The following is a 13,388-nucleotide window of genomic DNA, read 5'->3' as shown; positions in this document are numbered from 1 at the left end:
TTTTGTGGCTGACAGTTGGCATGAACCAAATTATCGTGTAAATTGCGACCTCACCTATAGACAATAAGTGGTGGATATTTTAAAATTCAGCCGGCCTAGCTGGGTCCGATGATTAAAATATGCCAGGGTTTCTTGACCGCATCTCCCACTTTTCGCGAGTTCAAAGTATATGTGGTTGTGATACAGAGTAGTAAACAGGGTTCCATTTGATTTCTCAATCCACATATCGAGGTAATGAACACGCCGAGTATCATATTCAATAGTGAATTTGAGATTGGGGTATATGTCATTGAGGAGTGCCATTAAAATCTGACAGCTCTTTTTCAGTTCCTTCCCATATGCAAAAAATGTCGTCAATATATCGATACCACTTCAGGACTTTATTCAAAAATGGATTTTCATTTTCTTTATTAACAAAACGTTCTTCAAGAAGACCCACATAGAGGTTAGCATAGCTCGGAGCGAATGTGGAGCCCATAGATGTTCCATTCGTTTGGAGGTAGTATTCACCATCAAACCTGAAATAGTTATACGTCAAAACATATTCAGCTCTAAAATACATTTAGTTGGTGGATATTCGAGAGTATCTCTGTCTCCCAAATAGTGAGCTAGGGCTGCCCGCCACCCCACATTGGGAATGTTGGTATATAGACTCTCGACATCTAATGTGACCAAAATAGTTATTTGTTAAACCCGTTAATGGTGAGATCTTGTTTATGGAGTCTATAGAGTATTTTCCATATAATGGCAATGCTTGCACATGAGTTTTAATAAAAATGTCTACAAAGTTCGACAACGGCTCTAGCATTGAGCCTATTCCTGCAACCACTGGTCTGCCTGGATAGTTGCCTTGTTGTGTTTTAGGTTTGTGTAATTTCGGTAAAATGTACAAGCATGAACGTATGGCACATTTGCAGCAAAGATATTCATATTCCGGTTTTGAGATGAGGTGGTTTAATAGGGCCCCAGATTAGAGCATACAGTGCCTTGCGAAAGTATTCGGCCCCCTTGAACTTTGCGACATTTTGCCACATTTCAGGCTTCAAACATAAAGATATAAAACTGTATTTTTTTGTGAAGAATCAACAACAAGTGGGACACAATCATGAAGTGGAACGACATTTATTGGATATTTCAAACTTTTTTAACATATCAAAAACTGAAAAATTGGGCGTGCAAAATTATTCAGCCCCCTTAAGTTAATACTTTGTAGCGCCACCTTTTGCTGCGATTACAGCTGTAAGTCGCTTGGGGTATGTCTCTATCAGTTTTGCACATCGAGAGACTGACATTTTTTCCCATTCCTCCTTGCAAAACAGCTCGAGCTCAGTGAGGTTGGATGGAGAGCATTTGTGAGCAGCAGTTTTCAGTTCTTTCCACAGATTCTCGATTGGATTCAGGTCTGGACTTTGACTTGGCCATTCTAACACCTGGATATGTTTATTTTTGAACAATTCCATTGTAGATTTTGCTTTATGTTTTGGATCATTGTCTTGTTGGAAGACAAATCTCCGTCCCAGTCTCAGGTCTTTTGCAGACTCCATCAGGTTTTCTTCCAGAATGGTCCTGTATTTGGCTCCATCCATCTTCCCATCAATTTTAACCATCTTCCCTGTCCCTGCTGAAGAAAAGCAGGCCCAAACCATGATGCTGCCACCACCATGTTTGACAGTGGGGATGGTGTGTTCAGGGTGATGAGCTGTGTTGCTTTTACGCCAAACATAATGTTTTGCATTGTTGCCAAAAAGTTCAATTTTGGTTTCATCTGACCAGAGCACCTTCCTCCACATGTTTGGTGTGTCTCCCAGGTGGCTTGTGGCAAACTTTAAACAACACTTTTTATGGATATCTTTAAGAAATGGCTTTCTTCTTGCCACTCTTCCATAAAGGCCAGATTTGTGCAATATACGACTGATTGTTGTCCTATGGACAGAGTCTCCCACCTCAGCTGTAGATCTCTGCAGTTCATCCAGAGTGATCATGGGCCTCTTGGCTGCATCTCTGATCAGTCTTCTCCTTGTATGAGCTGAAAGCTGGGACGGCCAGGTCTTGGTAGATTTGCAGTGGTCTGATACTCCTTCCATTTCAATATTATCGCTTGCACAGTGCTCCTTGGGATGTTTAAAGCTTGGGAAATCTTTTTGTATCCAAATCCGGCTTTAAACTTCTTCACAACAGTATCTCGGACCTGCCTGGTGTGTTCCTTGTTCTTCATGATGCTCTCTGCGCTTTTAACGGACCTCTGAGACTATCACAGTGCAGGTGCATTTATACGGAGACTTGATTACACACAGGTGGATTGTATTTATCATCATTAGTCATTTAGGTCAACATTGGATCATTCAGAGATCCTCACTGAACTTCTGGAGAGAGTTTGCTGCACTGAAAGTAAAGGGGCTGAATAATTTTGCACGCCCAATTTTTCAGTTTTTGATTTGTTAAAAAAGTTTGAAATATCCAATAAATGTCGTTCCACTTCATGATTGTGTCCCACTTGTTGTTGATTCTTCACAAAAAAATACAGTTTTATATCTTTATGTTTGAAGCCTGAAATGTGGCAAAAGGTCGCAAAGTTCAAGGGGGCCGAATACTTTCGCAAGGCACTGTATATCATTTTGGAACACCTGTGTGGGATCAACACTCAGTTTTCTATAGAAATGTTCATTGATCAGTTGTCTCTGAATTTTTTCTTTCTATTTTTCATAGTCTAAAACAACCACAGCACCCCCCTTATCCACAGGTTTAATAACCAAAGAGGAATCTTTCATTAATTAAGTGCCTGTTCTTCTGTTCTAGTGAGATTATTCTGAATGTGGTTTGTTTGTCTCCTATATACTGACATGGCTTCTTGTTCGACTAACCTACAATAGGTATTAATCGAGGAGTTGTTAACCATAGGACAGAATTTGCTATTGGGCTTAAAATGGGTACCAGTTCTTTGATGTGTTTCTAGGCCCGAAACAGTGCTTTGCGAAAACACATGCTTAAGTTTAATCTTACAAAATAATTTAAACAGATCTACTTTCGTATCGAATGGTTTATCTGTACATGTAGGTACAAAAGAGAGGCCCTTAGGGCAGCAGGTAGCCTAGCGGTTAAGAGCGTTGGGCCAGTAACCGAAAGATCGCTGGTTCGAATCCCGAGCAGACTGTGAAAAATCTGCTTATGTGCCGTTGAGCAAGGTACTAAACCCTAATTGCTCCTGTAAGTCACTCTGGATGACTCTGCTAAATGACTCAAATGTAACTTGCCGTCCTCCTCGCTAACCTCTGAACTCCTGCCACACCTCTCACTGTAACCCTGGTGTAGTTACAGTTCATTTCACCCCTGTAACCTGACTAAGTTGTCTTGATGTGCATTCCTTTGTTTGTTTCTTCTCTAGGGCTCTGAGTGGAATGCCTCCAATCTAGAGGAACTACGGGACTGTGGGTGAGTGGGCGTCTCACAAACACTAAAGCTATGTCTAGAACTGCTCCCTAACCACCAGCCCTGGCTCACAAACATAGCGTTGTATTATTCTGTATTCTCAAGGACAATACATGTCTGTCAGGTCATTGTTGAATCTCTCCTTCAAAAGACCTACCAATACAAAAAGGTCTGTTGTTAGAACATCGCTAGCACCACTGAACTAAAGACTGACATGTTTTTTCTTCTTGATGCAGTGTGGGCCACATCCTCAACGTGACCAGGGAGATAGACAACTTCTTCCCGGGCATGTTCACCTACCACAACATCCGGGTGTACGACGAGGAGGCCACAGACCTGCTGGCCCACTGGAACGAGACCTACAACTTCATTGTCCGAGCCAAGTGAGTGCCTACTTCTCAAAACAAACTGAACCCTACTCCTTGAACGGCTAACATGTGAAGTATTCACCACAGAACATCAGTAAAGGCAATATAGTCTATTAAATAGTGGCTAGTGCCTCTGTCTTGGCCGAAGTTATTCTATAAGCTATGTGGACGGCCTAGTAACTATGGATAAGACATCTTCTAAATGAGCAGGGTTTTAATGTAAAACATATTATTTCCCCACAGGAAGAACCAGTCTAAGTGTCTAGTCCACTGTAAGATGGGTGTGAGCCGGTCAGCCTCCACGGTCATAGCGTATGCCATGAAGGAGTATGGCTGGACTCTGGAGAAGGCCTACAACTTTGTGAAGCAGAAGAGGAGCATCGCTCGGCCCAACGCTGGTTTCATGAGGCAGCTGGCCGAGTATGAGGGCATCCTGGACGCTAGGTGAGTCAGTCAGGGTAGACTGGGGCACTATACAGGTATACTGTAAAAGTTAAATTAATAGCCCAGGTGTTTATTTGCTTCAATCACACACAACCACCGCTTATTAGAGACAGGCTTCTATTTGAGCCAGGCGTGTATTTCCTTAATGCACACAGCTTTTGCTCAAGAAAATGTTGAAAAGACTACCACATTTGTTTGTGACAAAATATGACCAGTATAAACCTTATAATAACAGATCCATCACAGATCAGACTTGCGAAGACTAGGCTGCATGTCATCATAGTTATTATATGTAAATATTAAATACAATATATTTCCTATGGATTTATGCTGAATTTACATGAATAACTATACACACATTAAGAATAAATACATACAACCTAATTTCGTACTTTAGCACCATTCTCACTCGTTGAGTGACACTGCTGTCTCATCCATGGCAATGATGTTGGTCTCCTTTATCGTGTTTCGCGCAATCTTTACGGTACGGAAGTTTACTAGTAAACAATTCACATAGACCCAGCGTTTATTTGAAATAACCGTTTATTTGCTGAAATGTGTGCAGAGGCCCGGCTATTAAAAGGGACAGTCGGCTATTTGCGACTCAGCGTTTTAATTTAAGTTTTACGGTATGTAGGTCTGTTCAGGTATACGGGTCCTTCAGAAAGTACCCCTTGACTTTTCCCACATTTTGTTGTGTTACAGGCTGAAATTAAAATGTATTTAATTGAGATTGCGTGCTTAACAAGTCACATAATAATTTGCATGGACTCTGTGCAATAAGTGTTAAACATGATTTTTTTTGAATGACCTCATCTCTGTACACCACAAATACAATTATCTGTACGGTCCGGTCCGTCAGACGAGCGGTGAATTTCAAGCGCAGATTCAACCACAAAGACCAGCGAGGTTTTACAATGCCTCGCAAAGAAGGACACCTATTGGTAGATGGGTATAAAAAAAAGCAGACCTTGAATAGACCTTGACCTTGAAGCCTGTGCAGAATCCATCCGGTTTGCAACAAGGCACTAAAGTAATACTGCAACTAACTTTTTGTCTTGAATACAAAGTGTTATGTTTGGGGTCAATCCAATACAACACATTACTGAGTACCACTCTCCATATTTTCAATCATAATGGTGGCTGCATCATGTTATTGTATTCACCTTTCAGTAGGAGAATAACCTAAAACACAAGGCCAAATCTAAGCTGGAGTTGCTTACCAAGGCTACATTGAATGTTCCTGAGTGGCGGAGTTACAATTTAGACTTAAATCGGCTTGTAAATCTATGGCAAGATTTGAAAATGGCTGTCTAGCGATGACAACCAAATTGACAGAGCTTGAATGATTTAAAAAAAATAATGTGCAAATATTGTACAATCCAGGTGTGCAAAGCTCTTCGAGACTTACCCAGAAAGACAGCTGTAATCGCTGCCAAAGGTGACGCTAACATGTATTGACTCAGGGGTGTGAATACTTGTGTAAATGAGATATTTCCGTATTTCATTTTCAATACATTTGAAAAGATATCTAAACATGTTTTCACTGTCATGAGGAATTGTGCGTAAATGGGCGAGGGGGGGAAATCTATTTGGAATTCAGGCTGTAACACAAAATGTGTAAAAAGTCAAGGGGTATGAATACTTCCCGAAGGCACTGTGTAACCAGCTGTGCCTTGTCTCTACCATTAATTTACATTCTCACTCCACTGCAGTCATGAGGTATTCTACCTAACTCGCTGCATAGAGATCAGATCAAATGTGACCGTTAAATTACCACCGTAGCTGTTTAGACGGGGTCAGCTAAGTTAAGCAATCTGTAAGGTTATTCGTGTATTATTAGCTTGGTAGAGAGACTGCAGATAATGGCCACAAAGTTTATTAGTGGCTAAGCATCTCATTATGTCTATGATGTCTGTCTGTATACAATACATATGCTCTGTACACATTGTCATTCTAACCCCGCCCCCCCTGTCCCCCAGTAAGCAGCGCCACAACAAGCTGTGGAGGCCCGAGGGAGGGGAGGACATCCCAGATGAGGCGTCTGGCCAGTGCTGTGGTGGAGAGGAGACTCCCGTGGAGGGTGAGGCCTGGGGAGGAGAGGGCTGCAGAGCCTCCCCCTGCCGGAGCTTGGGCCTGGAGGTGGAGCCCTTGGACCCCCTCAACTACAACTACTACTTCAGACGGCTGTCGGACACGGCCCTAGACAGCGAGCCCTCCACCCCAGTGCGTGGTCCTCCCCTGCTGGGCATGGAGAGGGTGTTTATTGAGATCGAGGATGTGGAGAGGGATGCCCTTCTGGAGGACGAGGGCTTCCCCATGGCCCAGCTGGCTCTGCCCGGGGAAGGCACCGCCGCCCAGACCTGTGGGGGCCGCCTGGAGCCCCTGGAGGACATGAGGCTGAGGCTGGAGTTCAGCACGGTGGAGGAGGAGGACGAGGAGGAGGCGCAGAAGGAGGAGGCAGAGATGGCCGCCCTGGCTTGGACTGCTGCAGGAGGAGAGGGAGCGAGAGAGGACGAAGAGAGGAAGGAGCAGGTCAACATGAACCGCTTTAACAACGAGAACGCCAACAACAGTAACCGCCTGGCTGCCAAGCGCAGCTGCCCCGCTACCTTCGACGTAAGTGGGGCAGTCAATAGCTACCTGTATCTATACAAATGGGGGTGTAAAAGTTGGGTTAATTTTGACTTGAACTTGTTTGGGGTTAAGGTTATTGTAATGCCTTGTAATGCCTAATTTTTCTGTCATTATTCGATCCCATTAATTTCAGGGACCAGCATCTTATAGGTGTCATAATATCGGGTGTTTTATTAGCTTCGAGACCTCTGTCTGACCATGCATTCCCTCCCTCTCTCTCTTTCTTCTGTTTAGGACAGTGCTAGCACAGGAAACCCATACAAAGTCAAGCCCTCCTACCAGTCGTGTAAAGACTGCCTGCGTCTGCCACCAGGGCGGCGCTGTGAGCGCCCAGCAGGAGGCCGCACCCACCGCCTTAACCCCACACGTCACTGCGGGGTGGTCCCCACCATCTCCATAGACCCCCCTGGCACCCACTTCACCAACACCCCTGCCCCCCACTCCCCCTGCACCCTACCTGCCACCATTGCCCGCCTGGAGGCCTACCGCCAGCGGCTGGTGTCGCCCATGAGCTGCGAGGAGCTGCCCCGAGACCGACACTGCTCCTTGGAGACGGAGGACATGGACGAGCTGCAGGAGGATGAGGAGGAGGAGGAAGAACAGGAGCCAAGGCCAGGCAGGGAGGTTGGGACCGGAGCCATCACGGAGCTCACGTTTATGAAGCTCAGCCTGGACGGGGAGAGGCCAGCAGGTCAGTCTCCTAGTAAAGGGGTGGAGTTGCAGCCTGCTGGGGTGGAGTTTCAGCCTCCTGGTGGTGGAGTGGAGCTACAGAGGACGGGGCCTGAGCTGGGGATGGGGCTGGTGAGGCAGAGGGCAGAACAGCTGGAAAGGCTTTCAGGCCTGGCCATGGAGGGTCTACTCTCAGGGGCTGGGCTTGCTGAGCAGATGGACCTGCACTTGGCGGTGGAGGAAATGGAGGGGGATGTAGGGATGCATTCTGAAACCCCCATTCCAACTACCAGCTGCATGGTCACAGCCGCAGACCCCCAGATGAACACCACCCCGGTGTCGTACCCCCAGGGTTCCGCCCAGACCTGGACCCCCGTGTCCTCCCCCCACGGCTCCACCCTCACCCGGAGCTCCAGCAGCGACAGCCTCCACAGCAACCGCGGGGGACACCAAGGACTGGTCCGGCAGCGCACCCAGGAGATAGAAACCCGCATGAGGCTGGCCGGCCTGACCTTCCCCTCCCTGCTCAAACGCTCTAGCTCCCTGGCCAAGCTGGGAGGCCTCACCTTCTCCACCGATGACCTCTCAGACCTAGCTGACGATCAGGCCCAGCTGTTCTCCACCGAGCCACCAGCCTGCCCCTCCACACCAGGGAGAGAGAAACCCTCTGAGCCCCCATCCACCCCCAGGAGCTGACTGTGTTTCCAGTGTGTCTCCTCCAGACAGATTCCGCAGTCAGAACTTAGGGAGCAGGTTTGAAGGAGGATGAAGTTTGCCAGGTTTGCTAGAGGTGTCCTGGAGACATGCCTGGAGATTCCTCTGTCTCACGAGACATTAACAGCATGTTGGCTGGAAGAAAGAAAAATAACAACACAATTCCTATTATACATACATGTACTGTCTGTTTATCAATCCAAATAAGAGATACTGTTGGAGAAGGTACTCTCAATGGAGCTCAATGAATGTGTGCAACTGAGCCTCTGCTTCGCTTCGTTCAACATCTCCTCATGTGCCCCTGAACAGACTGACGGTTGAATATTGAATCCTCACTGTATTTTCCTCTTGCGTTTTTGTGTCACCGAATAACGACTTCATCATATGAGCATCTTCCTGCCTCTTCAAGCGACGCAGTGTACCTCAGTCGGAACACAAGCATCTCAAGAATATTTTAGTCCATGACTGTCTTTGTTGACTTGCCTCTCTTCTCAATGACTGGCTCAGCCAGCCCTCCTCCATTTGAGGTACTTCATGAAATAATGTCTTGAAAAGTGATCAATATGCTATTCATGGCCGTACAGTGTTACACAACGTGTCCTCGTCGTCACGGCTACAGCCTCTTCTTGAGCAATGCTATGGATGATGGGAAGAAACGCAGAAAGAGAAGTAATATTGACTAAGTCCCGTTTTCCATTCTCTCCTGGATTCGTTTGTTTCTTTGAAGCAGTTTAGAGGGAGCATATAAACGTTGGATTTGTTTAGTTTTTGCCACAGCTGGCATTTCCCCACTGCTGTGCAAAGGAAATAGGTACAGTAGTTCAATGATCTGATTGAGAACTCATCATCATCCTTGTATGGTTTGAGAGGATTTGTGGGCAACTGAAAGAGTTCAAATTGTTTTGGGATTGGATTTCACAATGCTGTATTACTCTACTTTACCACTGATTAGTGCTCTGTCCCCTCTTCTCCAGACCAGCTGTAGTCAGACATACTGTGTCTGACACCATATCTTTCTTCCATCATCTCTGCATCACTCTCAAAAGGCAATCAAATGCATTAGGTTCACGTTTTTTTTGACGGCATTCCTCTTCTATTTATTCTCCTCCCTATTGACACACATTTGTGGTATTGCACAGTAGGTGTAGGAGCTTTGTGAAACCGGCTTTATTCAACTGTCATTGTGCCAGAGCAACATTGGACTCCCTTTATTTGTACTGTAACAAAAAAAAAAATGGAATCGTTGCCATACATTGAAGCAGAACTACTGTATACGTCACATTTGTTTGAACAGCTTGTTTTTGCTTTCACAGACCTGGGAGTTCCAAATGTGTCTGTGATGTTAGCAGCACAGCGTAATGGGCTTTAGCTGGATCTGTTTGGGAAAGAAGCAGCTTTTCTCAGCCTTTTGCATTCGCACGGCAACACTAACAGCCAAACAAGGAAGTTGGGACAAAAAACAAGTTGAGGCATTGGAAGGAACAGACGATTATCTACCGTCATAGTTTCTCAGAAAGGGGTTACAGTTCTGCTTTCTGTTGCAGTCTGTAGAATATCAGTAGCTAGCTACTACAATTTTTAGTTTATTTACAGCAGACATGAGAAACTTCCGAAGCTGTGTGTAGAGCAGCAGCACAGTATGACAGGCCAAGTCTGACTGGAAGCTCTGCCCTCCCGCATGCTGTTTGACCAATGTTCCCTTAACTTAACCCCTATATTTATCAGTTAGAGTATTTATTTAGTACAGGTTCTAATTTGATAAACTGGCACATAATATGCAGGTAGTTGACTTCTTTGTGGCCAGCCTAAACTTACTTTGCCCCAAAGGGTATTATGCTTTTGAAAGTTGTTTGGCTGTTTATAAACTAATGCATTTGGCATGTTGAGTGTGCAAGGATAATATGTGTGATGGTGGCAGTGTGTGTGTGTGTGCAGGCGCATGCATACATCAGGAGTTTATTACCATGGTTGTGACAGGAGTGCTATGTGACGATGGGAAAGCTGTCTGTGTATGAGTGGAAAACATCTGTAGCTCTTTTAAAGTAGGGGATCAATTGACTTTTTTTCAATTGAGCTGTACATATGTCGTTGCCACTGACGCAATGGCCTATACTATATGTAGACAAGATTGCTTTTGATTTGTGAATATACCTGATACCTGAACAAAGAAACATGAAAATTACTCGTTCACCCAAATTACAAAATGACACATTGTTTTCCTTACCCTGTAAGCAGTCTATGGACAAAGTATGACAGGAATCCATGCTATGGTGTCGTTTCCCTAGCACTGTTTCCAAGTCATGGGCCCCATTTTTATTCGATTTTCTTGCGCATCATGTTTAAAACATCTATAAGTGACTGAGTTTCTCAATCAATTTTGGATACTTTCGGATGATTTGGACATGATAACGCGGAAAATTCTAATATCGGTCCCCTGACTTGAATGGAATTTGTGCCACAAATGCTAAGATGTTAGCATGTAGAAACGGTGCCAGAGTAACTAAACCAAAGAATGGATTGCTGTCATACCTTGTGCATAGACTGCTTACAGGGTAAGGAAACCATTGTGTAATTTGGGTGAGCTATCCCTTTAATCATATGAGTGGCTCTGCATTTTTTATATTAGCAACTATCGTCAGTGTTTGTTACTCCGAGGTACTGGTTAAAGCAAATTTGCATTTAATTTGGGTACAAGCCACATTAATGGGTTGGGTTCTGTGGTCAGTGAACACTTTGTGGTGTTTGCACTTAAGGTTGCTTAAGGTTACTGCACTTAAGGCACTGGGTGAATTTGCCTGTGTTCACTGGTAGGTATTCAATTTTAAAGAGGTTGCCTCACAGGAAATACAGTTATTAGAATGGAATAGGAAGTAGTAGTGTTTTAAATTGAGATTTGTCTACAAAACTGCCCCCTGTCCCTTTTTAAAAAATGTAAAAAATGTTTTATTGAATATAGTTCAGCCAATCTGATGTCTAGCACTTGAGGTCACCATATATCATTTGGGTTTGCGCTTTATTCCAACCCACTGTTATAATGCCTTCATGTAGCTGTTATAAGCATGATGTAACTTCTGACATAGCAGGTTATTAAAAGGGTTACAGAAGACCCTATAATATTATAAAGAGTGGAATTAGATCCCGAAGGTTCAAATATTTATTTCACGACACTGGTGTGGTGATGACATTATTGTAGAATCTGTTTGGTTGGCCAGTGGTGCCCAGTGTTACGTCATGCTCATAGCAGTGAACAGTAGGCCATATGACGGAGGATTTAAGTGCAGTCAAAAGGAGTGTCTTGAACTAGTCCATCACAACTGATGCTATGCTTAAAGCTACTGCACTGTTTTTTTTATTTAAAAAGATATCTATTTCTACTTAAGTGCCTTAACCCTGGCCTTAGTTCTGTCTGTCCTAACCTCGTCACAGGCATTGCAGAGTCATTGTGAATGAGTGTATCCATGGAAACGCCACTTGCCCTCTGCCCCCCCCCCCCCCCCAAAATAATTATCCTGATGCCCCTCGAAAGCTACATCTTGATACACACGGAGCACACAAGCTCTCACTCCCACACGTGTATTTGCTTGACAGGCTCATCAATTGCTATTATTTTGTTTTCTATTATTGAGACCAAAGTCTGAGGGGTTTATTTGTGCAAATGGGCACAGAACAAAGTTTTCTACATACATTCCCAGGCATCTTAGGGTTCACCTGCCCTTACTTGACAATCCTTAAACTGGTCAATGCTTTGAGAGTGTGAGACAGAAAGCTGGGTATAGAGACCCTGAGACATAGGAAGAGGGGGAACTTATAGTAGTTCATGTCAAGAGTACAAGTTGCCATCTTTCCCTGATACTCAATTCCTTCCATAAACAAGTGTTAGAATGTTTTTGCATATAAGGCATAAATGAATGAAAACTCATAAAACATACATCATCATATTGAGAGTAAGTTTTTTTTACATTGATTGTTTTTGTTATATTTTCTTTTTTACATTTTAAGCTGTAACTTATTGTTTGCACTATGTTAATGTGTAATGCACTTTTTTAAACATTTATTTTACATTTTGTTAAAAGGATGTCCAGTGGATGTGAATCATGGAAATAAACCATTTCCTCTGCATAACCTATCTGCTGGCCTACAGTGGATCATACTTAATGGGGAGGAGACAGTCCCTCTTCTGACACTTGCATTGCAACTACATGCAGATAGACCGTTGGTTCCCAATCTTTTCTGGATCACACCACACAAGAAAACAAATTCCAAGCCTCACTTTAATCTGACTTTCCTGCATCAAACAAAATGATGCCTCGAAGAAAAGCAACTCTAATAGGCTATATTATACAGCCAGCTTGAAGTTCCATGTTCCCTCCGTTTCCTCCTCCACACTGCGTGAAACAAACGTTTTCTCAAATGCGAGACATTTATTTATAGTTTTAAATATGGTTCACTGGAATCTTAATGTTATGGTACCCATATAATGACTGATAAGTGTTGACCCCTTATAGACCTTGCAGAGTTTCAGCTTTATATTAACTAGAAGAAAGGACTGATGGTCTACTGCGGTGCGTCAAATAAAGGGGATGTTATTGAGATCTGCTTTTGTTTTGCAGGGATGCGCAAGGAGGGTTTTTGTCTCTTGTGAACAGCAGTATCTGTTTGCGTTCTAGCTTTTGCATGGGCTTGGTTAAATCCACAAGGCAGAGAATTCTTATTGAGTTAGTCAAATTAAGTCATTCTGACTTCACGGGATGGACAGGGATGTGCAAGGAAGCAAAGGAGACTGACAGTGGAAGAAGGAGTACCTCCAACAAAACGACTTTATAGTCCTTCAGGGAAACAGGCTAGACAGACAGGCAGGCCGGCCTGCGGATTCCACAACTGGGACTGGGGTGAGTGCCTCCCTACCTCCATTCTGAATCTCTAGCCTCAGATGACATTAAGAAAATGCTCTTACCATGACGACAGAGATGCAGACTTTATGGATAGGTTACATAAATTCAGATTGAGTTATATTTGTCGACGTGTGGGTTAGAGCAATGTTATAGTCCTAATTCTCTGGGGAATCAACTAGAGCAGCATATTATTTGATGTTATTCTGAGTGACATATTTTTGCATTCACGTGTCAGTCA

General features: G+C 44.0%; 1 protein-coding gene across 2 annotated transcripts in view; it reads left to right on the top strand.

The window, feature by feature from the left end:
* Positions 1-11,750, top strand: part of LOC139408746 (protein phosphatase Slingshot homolog 1-like) — a 29,704-nt gene extending 17,954 nt beyond the window's left edge. For both annotated transcript variants that reach the window (XM_071153029.1, XM_071153030.1), the window contains 5 exons: positions 3,383-3,429; positions 3,663-3,809; positions 4,038-4,238; positions 6,221-6,857; positions 7,110-11,750. In XM_071153029.1, coding sequence (XP_071009130.1) covers positions 3,383-3,429; positions 3,663-3,809; positions 4,038-4,238; positions 6,221-6,857; positions 7,110-8,240 — 2,163 coding nt within the window. In that variant the 3' untranslated portion in view covers positions 8,241-11,750. The remainder of the gene's footprint in view (positions 1-3,382; positions 3,430-3,662; positions 3,810-4,037; positions 4,239-6,220; positions 6,858-7,109) is intronic.
* The last annotated feature ends 1,638 nt before the right edge of the window (positions 11,751-13,388 follow it).

This window comes from Oncorhynchus clarkii, chromosome 5, assembly GCF_045791955.1.
Source record: "Oncorhynchus clarkii lewisi isolate Uvic-CL-2024 chromosome 5, UVic_Ocla_1.0, whole genome shotgun sequence".
Classification (NCBI taxonomy): domain Eukaryota; kingdom Metazoa; phylum Chordata; class Actinopteri; order Salmoniformes; family Salmonidae; genus Oncorhynchus; species Oncorhynchus clarkii.
Note: the sequence above shows the minus strand (reverse complement) of the source record. Positions and strands in the feature narration are given on the sequence as shown.